The sequence below is a fragment of the Leptonychotes weddellii genome, chromosome 5 (genome assembly GCF_054177405.1).
Source record: "Leptonychotes weddellii isolate Sample4059 chromosome 5, ASM5417740v2, whole genome shotgun sequence".
Lineage (NCBI taxonomy): Eukaryota > Metazoa > Chordata > Mammalia > Carnivora > Phocidae > Leptonychotes > Leptonychotes weddellii.
The window spans coordinates 97,314,286-97,327,463 of record NC_138373.1 but is presented as its reverse complement, the minus strand read 5'-3'; the positions used below and the strand labels follow the sequence as shown (position 1 = coordinate 97,327,463).

Sequence of the window (13,178 nt, the reverse complement as noted above, 5' to 3'; positions counted from 1 at the left end):
CAAATCCATGAACAAAAAGTCCTTAATTTTATTTTATATTCCTTTCTAACAAGATTTATTAGCTGGTTTCCTAACCCATAATAAATATATATCTATTAATCTTATTGAGGATCCTTTATGCCTGCTGAGTCACTTCTTTTTTGATGCTTTCAAGATTCCCTGACCTTGATTATGATGTGTCAAGGTGTGGATCTCTTTGAGTTTATTCTACTTGCAGTTGTTAATTTCTTGGATGTCTGGATTAATATTTTTCATCAAATTTGGAAAATTTTTGTTCACTATTTCTTCAAATATTCTTTCTAGCATTTTCTCACCTCTCCTTTTAGGATTCCCATTACAATGTATCTTGGTAAACTTTACGATGTCCCATAGGTCTCTAAAGATCTGCTCATTTTTCTTTATTCTCTTTTCTTTCTGTCCCTCAATTGAATTATCTTCATGTTTATTGATTTTTTTGAGGGGGGGGCTGCTCAAATATGCTAGTGAACACTTGTAGTGAATTTTTATTTTAGTTATTGTACTTTTCAACATTGGGATTTTTATTTTGCTCCTTCTTATACTTTTAATTTTTTTTAATTGATATTCTCTATTTGGTAAGACATTCTTTTTTTTTTTTTTTAAGATTTTATTTATTTGTGAGAGAGAGAATGAGAGACAGCATGAGAGGGAGGAGGGTCAGAGGGAGAAGCAGACTCCCCGCTGAGCAGGGAGCCCGATGTGGGACTCGATCCAGGGACTCCAGGATCATGACCTGAGCCGAAGGCAGTCGCTTAACCAACTGAGCCACCCAGGCGCCCCACTGGTAAGACATTCTTATACTTTGGTTCTTTAGACATGATTTCCTTTAACTCTTTGAACTTATTTAAGATTTTATTTATTTATTTGACAGAGAGATAGAGATCACAAATATGCAGAGCAGCAGGCAGAGGGAGAGGGAGAAGCAGGCTCTCCGCTGAGCAGGGAGCCCCATGAGGGGCTGGATCCCAGGACCCTGGGATCATGACCTAAGCCGAAGGAAGACGCTTAACCAACTGAGCCACCCAGGCGCCCCAATTGTTTATCTTGTTATTCATCGCCTCAGGCAGCTGTGATTAAAACATTTGCCAATAAATGTTTTTGACAAATGACTCCACAGAGAGGCTTTTAGCACTAGGTGAACTTTAGTCAGGTGAAATAAAGATAAGGCTTAGAATGGCATCTTCCAAGGAACCATCAGAGAGGTCAAACAATTAAAATTCTTCAGAATGAGGCTTTGAAAGAGCTCCAGCTCTGTTCTGCTCCCTCTGGTACCAAGAATGTGGGCTGCTTTTTTTTCAAGGCTGCCACTGGGCTGGGACATAAGAGATAATAATAGGACAAGTTAAAATGCCACAAAACTTGTCATTCCTATTGAGATTCAGTCCTTTTTCTTGAGTAAATTTTCCTTGGGTTGCTGTTTTCTAGTTCTGAAAAAAAGTCAATTCTGACAATTTTTGCCATCTTTTTCATTGTTTTTATGGAGAGGCAAATTTTTGGAGCTCTTTTGTCATTTTCTAGCCCTGAATATTTAACAGCAGATGTTACTATTGACCTTTCTTGGCCAAATAAATAAATAAATAAATAAAATCTTGGTACAGCAGGTTTTCCTAGTATGGTTAACAGAGTAAGCTATTGCATGTTTCCTCTACCAACTTATGAATTCATTTAAAAATATTTGACCAAAGAATGACATTAATGGAAGTGATACTGACTTTTTTTTTTTAAGCTATTGGTCAACATTTCAACATATTTTTTAAGGCCACTCACTAATAATAGTCAAATTGTGTTGTCACTATGAAGAATAGTGTTAGTCTTTTTCTAAAATATGTGATGGGGATATACCTCACTTTACAATAAAAGTTCTGTCATTATTTAGACATTTTACAAAAGGGCGGAGGAACTACGTATGCAGCCCCTTGCTTAACCTTTAAGTTCTTTCTTTTCCAGCTTTATTGAGGTGTAATTGGCATTTAACATTGTGTAATTTTAAGGTGTACATGTGGTGATTTAATATACTTGTATGTTGCAATATAGTTACTACCATAATGTTAGCTACATTTTTAAAGTTTTTATTTAAATTCCAGTTAGTTAGGGGCACCTGGGTGGCTCAGTCGTTAAGCGTCTGCCTTCGGCTCAGGTCATGGTCCCAGGGTCCTGGGATTGAGCCCCGCATCGGGCTCCCCGCTTTGCGGGTAGCCTGCTTCTTCCTCTCCCACTCCCCCTGCTTGTGTTCCTTCTCTCGCTGTGTCTCTCTCTGTCAAATAAATTAAAAAAAAAAAATCTTTAAATTCCAGTTAGTTAACACAGTGTAATATTAGTTTCAGGTGTACAAGAGTGATTCATCACTTACATACAACACTTGGTGCTCATCACAAGTGCACTCCTTAATCCCCATCACCTATTTAACCCATCCCCCCACCCACTTCCCCTCTTGTAACCAACAGACTCTACAGTTAAGTCTGTTTCTTGGTTTGCCTCTCTCCTTTTCCCCCCATGTTTGTTTCTTAATTTCCACACGAGTGAAATCATATGGTATTTGTTTTTCTCTGATTTATTTTGCTTGGTGAATATACTCTAGTTCCATCTACATCATTGTACATGGCAAGATTTCGTTCTTTTTGATGGCTAAGTAATATTCCATTATGTATATATGTACATATATCACCTCTTCTTTATATATTCATCAGTCGATGGACATTTGGGCTGTTTCCATAATTTGGTTATTGTAAGTAATGCTGCTATAAACACTGGGGAGGATGTATTCCTTTGAATTAGTATTTTTGTACTCTTTGTGTACCTAATAGTGTAATTGCTGGATTGTTGCTACTTTATAATTCTAAAAAGAGGCTGAGACACCATCTGGCTATTAGAATGGCTGTAGTAGGAGAAAGGGTCACTCAAAGTCTAAGGTTTAAATTTTAGAATTGCAGGTCAGCCAGAGATGATCAATCATGATTTAATTCATGCTACCTAAACTTTCAAAAGACTTAGGTATAAACTAGAACGTGATTTTACTAATCATAAAAAGACATTCTGCAACAGAAACTGATATGTAGATTGTAATAGTCTTTATCATTGTGCATTATTTTCCAAAAGGCAAATCCAGGCAAGAAATCAAAATGAAAAGGAAAGGCTGCTAGTTAAGTATGGAGTTAATACAAGCAAACAGATAGTTAGATAAACTTAATAACTATCTTCAACAAACTACCCTGATGCATAAATAGCCTCATAGAGGAAAACACCTGATATAATCTGAAAGACAATACTCCTTGCCCCAGAATAGTAGAAATTTTGTGACAAAGTCTTATTCTTGGATCATTTCTCACCTAAGGGCCTCTGCTAACACAAACACACAAAACTTGATTCAGTTTAGATTTTTTATTTTCTTTTTTCTAAGTTACAATACATACCTATCATTTCTGAGACCATACACTAGTAGGTTTTGTTTGTTTGAGCTTGAGTGTTGTTAAAGCTTTTTAGCCAGGGAATCTATTACAATACATAGTTTTAGTATTTCCTTTATACTTCTCACTACCTGATCTTGTTTTATTTACTTGTATATTATCATCTCAGTGTCTCATTTCCTTTGAACAGAGACTATCCTGCGAGCAAGCTCTTAGAAAACAAGGACTTTGTGGGCGCCTGGGTGGCTCAGTTGGTTAAGCAACTGCCTTCGGCTCAGGTCATGATCCTGGAGTCCCAGGATCGAATCCCACATCGGGCTCCCTGCTCAGCGGGGGGTCTGCTTCTCCCTCTGACCCTCTTCCCTCTCGTGCTGTCTCTCATTCTCTCTCAAATAAATAAATAAAATCTTTAAAAAAAAAGAAAACAAGGACTTTGTAATGCTCATTATTATATGTTCATTGCTTTTATAAGTGTTTGGACCATTGCAAACAATCAATGAATATTTGTTGAATTAATTTTAATTATTGTTTTAGGTCAGAGTATTTCATGAGATGATTTTTATCTTAATTTCATCAGAGGAATGAAATCGTAGCATTAATTTTGGAGATTCATTGCTATGGTCTCTATATTGACCATTTTTGACATTAGAATTTGAATGATTAAAAAAAAGAATTTGAATGATTAAAAAGCCATTCCTATCTGTGTCCATTCTTACAGTGGAATCTTACAAACTTCAAAGGAGTATGGGGAGAGGTTAGTCAAAGAATAAAAACTTTTAGTTATAAAATGACTAAGTTCTGGGGATCTAAGGTACAAGTTGATGACTATAGTTAATAATACTGTATTGTATACTGAAATTTGCTAAGACAGTAATCTTAAATGTGCTCACCACACCAAAAAATCAAAAAAGGTAACTATGTGAGGTGATGGTTGTGTTAATTAGCTTGATTATCAAATCATTTCACAATGTATACATACAGCAAAACACACTGAACACCTGAAGTAAATATAATTTTAATTGTCAATTATACCACAATAAAGCTGGAAAAAAATAAAATACATACATACAGGCATAAATCACTGGATTTCACTTTGCAGATACTGTAGCTTTTGTAAATTGAAGATTTATGGCATCCCTGGGTTGAGCAGGTCTATCGGCACCATTTTTCCAACAGCATTTGCTCACTTTGTGTCTCTGTGCCACATTTTGGTAATTCTTGCAATATTTCAAACTTTTAATTATTAGTATATTTGTTATGGTGATCCATGGTCAGTGGCCTTTGATGTTAAATGACTGTCATTGTTTTGGGGCACCAAGCACAGTGCCCATATAAGACAGGAACTTACCGATAAATGTGTGTGCTCTGACAGCTCTCCTGACCTACTGTTCCCCCCCATCTCTCTCCTTCTCACACCTCCCTAATCTCTGAGACCCAACAATATTGAAGTTAGGCACATTAACAACCCTACAATGGCCTCTATTCAGGTGAAAGGAAGAGTCACACCTCTCTCACTTTAAATCAAAGGCTAGAAATGATTTTTAGTGAGGAAGGCATGTCAAAAGCTGATATAAACCAAAAGCTAGGACTCTTGCACCAAATAATTAGCTAGGTTGTGAATGTAAATTAAAAGTTCTACTATAGTGAACACATGACTGATAAGAAAGGGAAACAGTCTTATTTCTGATATGAAGAAAGTTGATTCCAACCCTCACAGATGACTTTGGGGGGTTTAAGACTTCAGTGGAGGAAGTGGAAGGAAAGACTTCAGTGGTGGAAAGAGCAAGAGAACTAGAATTAGAAGTAGAGTCTTAAGTTGTGACTAAATTTCTGCAATCTCATGATAAAACTTCAACAAATGAGGAGTTGGGAAGAGTGGAGAAAGTGGTTTCTTGAGAATGGAATCTACTCCTGGTGAAGATGCTGTGAAGATTGCCGAAATGACAACAAAACATTTAGAATACTGCATAATTGATAAAGCAGTGGCAGGGTATGAGAGGATTGATTCCAATTTTGAAAAAAAGTTCTACTGTAGGTAAAATGCTATGAAGCAGCATTGCATGCTACAGAGAAATTGTTTGTGAAAGGAAGAGTCAATTGATGGGAAAAACTTCACTTAAGAAATTGCCACAGCCACCCCAGCCTTCAGCAACCACCACCCTCCCTGATCACTCAGCAGCCATCAACATGGAGTAGAGACCCTTCACCAGCAAAAAGCTCCCTGCGAGCTCAGAGGATACTCAGCATTTTCTAGTAACAAAGTATCTTTAAATTAAGGTATGTACATTATTTTTTAGACATATGTTATTGCACAGTTAATAGACTATAGTATAGTGTAAACATAACTTTTATATGCATTGGCAAACCAAAAAATTTATTTGACTCACTTTATTGTGATACTCATTTTATTGTGGTGGTCTGGAACTGAACTGTACGTATCTGAGTACGCTTGTGTTCTGAAAGTGAATAAAAAGGACTACAGATAGCTGAGATCTATGGCCATTTTATACAGTTACAGAACCAGAAAGTGGATAGAGCAATAAATGCTTCAGAATGTCTTAAACTTCTCTTAATTATATGTTAGAAAAGTAAGGCATATCATTTATTAATTGTTCCTATTACCTGCTTGGTTCCCATAGAACATATTGAGAGAAATTTAAAATAAAAAATTTTTCATTGGCTAGCGAGCAAAGCAGTGGGTCAGAAATATGGGAAGAAAAACAGTTGTTCTTTCTAGAAGAATTCTGTTTCTTGTGGTTATACAACCCAGGTCCCAGTTTTTTTATTGATGGCTAACAGCTGGAAGGTGGCTCTCAACCTAGAAGGCCACCCTTAAGTCTTAGTCAATGTGGCCTTCTTACAACATGGTAGCTTACTTCTTCAAGGCCCACGGGATAATCTCTCAGGCTTCTTGTAAGAACTCACCTTATTAGGGCAGGCCCACCTAGCACAGTCTCTCAGTTGATACTCAAAGTCAGCAGATTAGGGACTTTAACAACATCTGCAAAATTCCTTCAATTTTGCCATGTAACATAATCTAATATTGACCATATCATCATGGAAGTAACATCAGGGCATATTTGGTTAGTGGTGAATGATTGCTTAAAATAGCATACTGCGAACATGATCCTATATACAAATGACTGTAATTGGATTGTATATAAATTTTAAATTTTATATCACTTTACATATTACAAAGTGCATGTACCTATGCTGCCTCATCTGATTTTCATGACTACCTGTCAGAGAAGCACAATAGATATTAGCCCAATGTTACCAGTGGAAAAAAACCAAGGCTTAAAGCTATATAGGGCTTGCCCAAAGCTCTACAGCAAATTAGTAGTAGAACTGGGCTTTGGCCGAGGGTCTTTTCACCCTATGGTCCAGTCCTCTTTGTTGCTAATTCTATAGTTTTCAAACCGTGTTTGGTGAGGTTCCAAGGAAAGGTCTAAGGGATTACTAAAGAACTGAGGGTTCTAACAAGCTAGGGCTTAGGGTCGATATCGTGGCTCTACTTTTGTTTGTTCTATATTTGTTGGTAGTTCTATACAAGCTTTAATATAGCCACTGCACTGCTCCATGCTGCCTTGTTAAAGGTAAAAAAGAATGTTTACAAAAAAAATTTAGTTTAAAAAATGGTTTAGATAGGTGTATACAAAAAAAATCAAGAATCTATTCCAGTAAAATTTTAAGAAGCTGTCATGTCTTGCAGCAGCTGTTGAACCTTTCAAAAAGACAGAAAAAGAAAAACACAAAAAAACTGTATTAAACAGTTGTTTTGAAATGTAAACTTAGAAAAAAAAGATGAACCCCACCTTCTTCACTTTTTAAATAAATATAAAAAATTAGTTAGTACCTTCTTAATGTCTGGTCTCTTATTTTTCTTTTCATGCAAGCATTGACTAGCAACAGAGTACATAGTTTCAATGGAAGTGGGATCAGTGTCATTCATCTTCGTATCAACATAGTCTTCAATCGTCGTCTCTTCATCTTCAATTTCTTCTTTAATATCTAGCTTTAAAACAAATGTTTTTTTTCTTTAAAGATTTTATTTTATTTATTTGTCAGAAAGAGAGAGAGCAACAGAGCACAAGCAGGGGGAGCGTCAGGAAGAGGCAGAGGGAAAAGCAGGCTCCCCGCTGAGCAGAGAGCCTGACACGGGACTCCATCCCAGGACGCTGGGATCATGACCTGAGCCGAAGGCAGATGCTTAATGACTGAGCCACCCAGGTGCCCCTTATTGTTTTTCTTAAAGCGAAAAATGGCACCAATCCTTGAGCAAATATATCATACCCTTTGACTTTCTCATCTCCATTCTACGGGAATAATCTGTTATACATATATTATCTGAATTTGTCTCACTGGTTTGCCTCATTAGAACACATAAATTAGAATAAAGTCAGTGTAGTTATTTAACTAGTTTTAAAAAAAACTTATTCATGATAGTAGGTATTTCTGAAATCTTTAGATTACAAAAGATTTCTGTAAATCTTTATTTTTACAGAAAGACCCTCCAAGTTCCTAAAATTTACTATACAGGAAAAAAAGGGCAAGGCATAATTTTCTTGTGGTTTTAGTACTCAGTTAGTCTATTTATATAATTGCCATTGAATGCCTAATAAAATACACAGGAAAAGTTTTCTATCATAATTTTATAAATAAAATACTACATAAGGGAAATGGATAGAAAATTTTACTAGCAATTCCATTCTGATACAAATCTGAATGGAAGCCATATTGTTTTTCCTCTCTGAGCTGAAAAAGCTGTTAGTAATCACCCTGAAGGTAAGAAAATAAAAATAAACTGTAGAAGACCTAAAAAGTCATATAGTTCTATTCTGGTTTTACCCAGTACATAGAATATATAAGTGACTTTTCCAAGCTTCACAAATACTTCGTGGCAGAGCTGAGATTAGAAATATGTGATGCTCTTTCCATATGCCACTTTGTAACTGCCAATGAAAAGATTGCCAATAGAAAAAGACATTGCTAGATGCCAAATTTACCCATATAAATTTAGATTATAAATGCAAAGAGAAAAGGACTGGAAAAAATAATAAATCTTTCAATTACCAATAACTGAGGCTCACGGTGTTCATCTACAGCTGGAAGTCCAGTTATTATTTCTAATAAAACCTATGAAGACAAAAAAAAGAAGTCCATTACTGTAACACACAAGACAACACATGGAAAAAATATGGATCTTGATTATGAAATCTGATTAATCATTTCCACATATTGCATTATGCTTTTTAGGCATTAAAGCAGAAAGGACAGGGGCATCCGACTCTTGGTTTCAGCTCAGGTCATGATCTTGGGGTCCTGGGATAGAGCCCCGCAACGGGCTCCTCACTCAGCAGGGAGTCTACTTGAGATTCTCTCTCTTTCCCTCTGCCACTCCCCCCCGCTTGTGTGCTCTTTCTCTCTAAAATGAATAAATAAAATCTTTAAAAAAAAAAAGCAGAAAAGACATGAGTTGTGGTCATTTCTCACCACCACTCCTTCACAGAAATCTTGGGTTCCACCAATCCCCACAAGCAGTACTTTTCTATTAGCAACTTACTAAAACAATCAGTTCCACTCAATATGTGTTCTGGATAGTCCTTCTCCTGTCTTGCAGGGCATTCTTCACAAGAATAATTTTCTCTGGCTTTTAGAATATTATTTTCTAAACTTTAGGCATATCCTACAACTCTGTGCCTTAACTTCACAGTGTTGTGAAGTTAAATTTCCATATAGGAAACATATATGCAAAAATAAGATGAAGAAGAACCTGATTTCTCCAACCACTCCCACTCACTCCATCGTAAAAGTTATTCTGAACAGACCAGTAGATCAGAAAATGCCAAAGTGTATGTCTTTTTTTTTAATATTTATTTATTTGACAGAGACAGACAAAGTGAGAGCAGGAACATAAGCAGGGGGAGTGGGACAGGGAGAAGTAGGCTTCCCACCAAGCAGGGAGCCTGATGCAGGGCTCGATCCCAGGACCCTGGGATCATGACCTGAGCCAAAGGCAGATGCCTAACAACTGAGCCACCCAAGTGCCCCAATGTGTACGTCTTTTAAAAAAATATGACATTAAATGTGTGCTGTATGACATGATTTGTTTTATGCACTAATTTTTTTTTTTTTTAAAGATTTTATTTATTTGTCAGAAAGAGAGAGAGCGTGCACACAAGCAGGGGGAGAACAGAGGGAGAAGCAGGCTCCCCGCTGAGCAGGGAGCCCAATGCGGAACTTAATCCCAGGACCCTGGGATCTTGACCTGAGCCAAAGACAGACGCTTAACTGACTGAGCTACCCAGGCATCTTTGTTTTATGCACTAATTTCATGTAACCTTCATACTAATTCATAAGGATAGTGTGGTAAAAAAGTCATTTCTTGCAGTAACTTCAGAAATCCATTTTAAAAAGTTCTACAAACTTGGAGAAGCTTTTATAACTTCATTTAACTAAGGGTTAAAGTAAACAATATGCACATTTACATAACAGAGCTAAGCAAGACAGGTATTTCAGAATATTCTACTTAAATTTCACAGTTATAGCCAGAATGATTATTTTTACTAATTATATATGTGAAACTTACCACACCAAAGCTGTAGATGTCAGATTTGGGTGTTATTTCTCCTCGTAAAGCCTCAGGTGCCATATAAGCTGTTGTTCCCACAATTCTGCTAGTCATGACTGTCTGGGCCAACTTCTCAGAAGCCCGTGCAAGCCCAAAGTCAGATATTTTGGCTGTAAAGTCTTCATCTAGTAAGATATTTGCGCTGAAAAGAAAAAAATATTTTTCTTTTCAAGCAAGTCAAACAGTTAACATTTACATACATACAGAACATATGTACATATTTACAGAGTATACCATTTTATAATACACATCAGAAAAGCCTGAAATTTGTATAAATAAATCTAGATTTCAGATTAAAACTAAAGCGAAAAGATTGTCTTTTTTTTAGGAGATTTTAGGAAAAATTTTAAGAGAATAAAAATGAAATAAAACTGTCCGCATTAGTGAGAGATACTTTCATTATTTCATAAGTAATTTATCATAGGGGAAATTTCCCTCAGTCTCCTAAAGCACCATTCTTATTCTTTTCCTAATATTTCTCAACTCATTTAAAAACAAATTTCCAACCAAAGTATTTTAATTATTCATTTCTTTTTCTTCTTTCTAAGTTTTTTTTTAATTCCAGTATAGTTCACATGCAGTTATGTTAGTTTCACGTGTTATTTTTTTTTTTTGTACTATCTGAAATCTTTCAAAGAGGAAAGAACATGGTTAAAAGGTCTTTATTCATTCATTACATGCATTCACTCATACACGCATAGTTGCATTCAATAAAAAATTTTATCAAGAATCATTATGTATAATAGTATTTAAGCTCAGTCCTGCATGGATGGGGGATTTTCAAATCTTGTCTGTGACAAAGGTACATAAATAATTTTTAAAAATCCAATAAATACTCCATAATGGTGATAGTAGATACAAAATCCTGAGAGAACAACCACATGGCTGGAAGAAATTCTAAGGAGAGGGTGAACAGTGTTCTTAGTCTTGAAGGATTGTTAGAAGGTGAGGGATAAATGAGGGGGAAAAAAGGCATTTCAGGCAAATGGAGCAACATGTACATAGTGATGAAAACATAAAAACATATGATCAATTTCAAGAAACTGGTGCCAATGAAACATGGAGAGAATATGAATTTGTTCCTGTGAGAGCAGGACGCCAGCAAAAGTTTTCATAGTAAGGAATTGGTGCTATTAGACTTGATTTTTTTAAAGATTTTTACTTACTTCTTTGAGAGAGAGAGCGTACAAGCAGGGGAAGGGGCAGAGGAAGAGGGAGAAGAAGACTCCCCACTGAGCAAGGAGCCTGACATGGGGCTCAATACCAGGACTCTGGGATCATGACCTGAGCCAAAGGCAGATGCTTAACCCACTGAGCCGCCCAGGCACCCCTAGCCTTGATTTTTAAGAACATAACCTGGCAGTGTAGTAGTGAATAGATGAGAACTAGAACAGACTAGTTAAAGGCTGACCAGGAAAGCTTGTAATAAAGCAAATGAGAGATGGTGAGAGTCTGGATAAAGAAAGAACAGTGGAGGAAAAAAAAGGAGCTGAGAATCTGAGGCACATTCAGTGAACTTTGTAATGAGTATGATATGAGGAATGAGAAAGTCTTTAGCTTGGGAGACAGGATAAATAGTGACTTCATTTGATCAGGAAGGGAATACAGGAAGAAGACTTTGGTTTGGAAGAGAAAATGAATTTGATTTCTGACTTGTTAACTTAGAGGCTGCTGTGGGACACCCAGGCAAGGTGTTTTTGGTCTGGAGATATTGAAAATATAGGATCAGAGGCTGATGATACAGATTTGAGTGTCACCCACACATAGATAGCAGGTGAAGTCAATATAATGTCAGCAAGAGCACGTTGTGGGAAGAGAAGAAACAGGAGGTGAGAATAGGGGGAAATACACCAATACGTAAGGGATGAGAGATTGTGCCTGTCCTCTCATCTATAGGCTGATCTCTTACTTGGACTCCTTCGTATGTTCTCAGGAACCCTACTCCATTAATTATCTCACTTCTCTATTTTATCATCTCCCTTTTCCCCTAGGCATAAAAACATGCTTTAGTCTCTGCCATCTTAAAAAAAGTTTCCCGAATGACACATCATTTCCAGCAATCACCCTTCACTATCTAAATGTCATAAAAGACTTGTCTACACTCACATTTCAGTTCTCTAGCTCCCAATCTCTCCTCAACTACATCCTGAATTGTGCCCAATTACTACGGGGAAGTAGGGCTTTGTAAAGATACCAATGATCTTCAGGGCACTAATCAAATGGTGATTTTCAGTCCTCATCCTGACATCTAAAAAGCAACTGGCATTTGTGACTAGTTCCTCTTGGGAAATACTCTCTTTCCTTGTTTTCACAGATATCATACTCTCTAGGTTCTCTTCTGACCTTTCTGTGCCTACTTTCTTAGATTCCTTTTTGAGATCATTCTCTTCTATTTGGCCATTAAGTCTTAAAGTTCCTCAGGACTAAATCTTGGGATCTTTTCCTAATCTCTATCTCTCCTTAAGAGAATACAATCATATAATAGGTCTTCAATTATCATCTATATGTAAGTAATACACAAGTTTATATCTTCAGCTCAGACTTTTTTCAGCTCCATATCTGTATATCACACTGCCTGTTTAACATCTCCACTTCTATATCTTTTTTTTTTTTTTAAGATTTTAATTATTTGACACAGAGAGAGAAAGCGAGAGCGGGAACATAAACAGGGGGAGCGGGAGAGGGAGAAGCAGGCTTCTTGCCGAGCAGGGAGCCTGATGCTGGGCTTGATCCCAGGACCCCGGGATCATGACCTGAGCCGAAGGCAGACGCTTAAACGACTGAGCCACCCAGGCGCCCCTCCACTTCTATATCTTAAAAGAATCTTAACACAACATGTACAAAAGAGAATTCACATCTTCAACCCTCAACCTGTCCTCTTCCAGTGCTTTCTATGTAAGTAAATTATGCCACAATCATCCCAGAATGCAATTCAGGAAGCTAGAAATCCAGGAGTCATTCCTGACATGTCCCTCTCCCTGACCCCTCTACAGCCAAGATATCAGCAAGTCCTCCCGTCTTATTTTTTTTCAAGATTTTTAAAAATTTATTTGAGAGAAAGAGTGAGAGCGAGAGAGAACATGAGTGGGCGAGGGGCAGAGGGAGAGGGAGAAGCAGGCTCCCAG

General features: G+C 37.0%; 1 protein-coding gene across 5 annotated transcripts in view; it reads right to left on the bottom strand.

The window, feature by feature from the left end:
• Window positions 1–4,421: 4,421 nt before the first annotated feature.
• The window catches only part of IRAK4 (interleukin 1 receptor associated kinase 4), a 26,789-nt gene continuing 18,032 nt past the window's right edge, over window positions 4,422–13,178 (bottom strand). For all 5 annotated transcript variants that reach the window (XM_006730263.3, XM_031024753.2, XM_031024751.2 and 2 more), the window contains 4 exons: window positions 10,012–10,195; window positions 8,496–8,558; window positions 7,279–7,437; window positions 4,422–7,146 (listed from right to left, as the gene is read on the bottom strand). In XM_006730263.3, coding sequence (XP_006730326.1) covers window positions 7,111–7,146; window positions 7,279–7,437; window positions 8,496–8,558; window positions 10,012–10,195 — 442 coding nt within the window. In that variant the 3' untranslated portion in view covers window positions 4,422–7,110. The remainder of the gene's footprint in view (window positions 7,147–7,278; window positions 7,438–8,495; window positions 8,559–10,011; window positions 10,196–13,178) is intronic.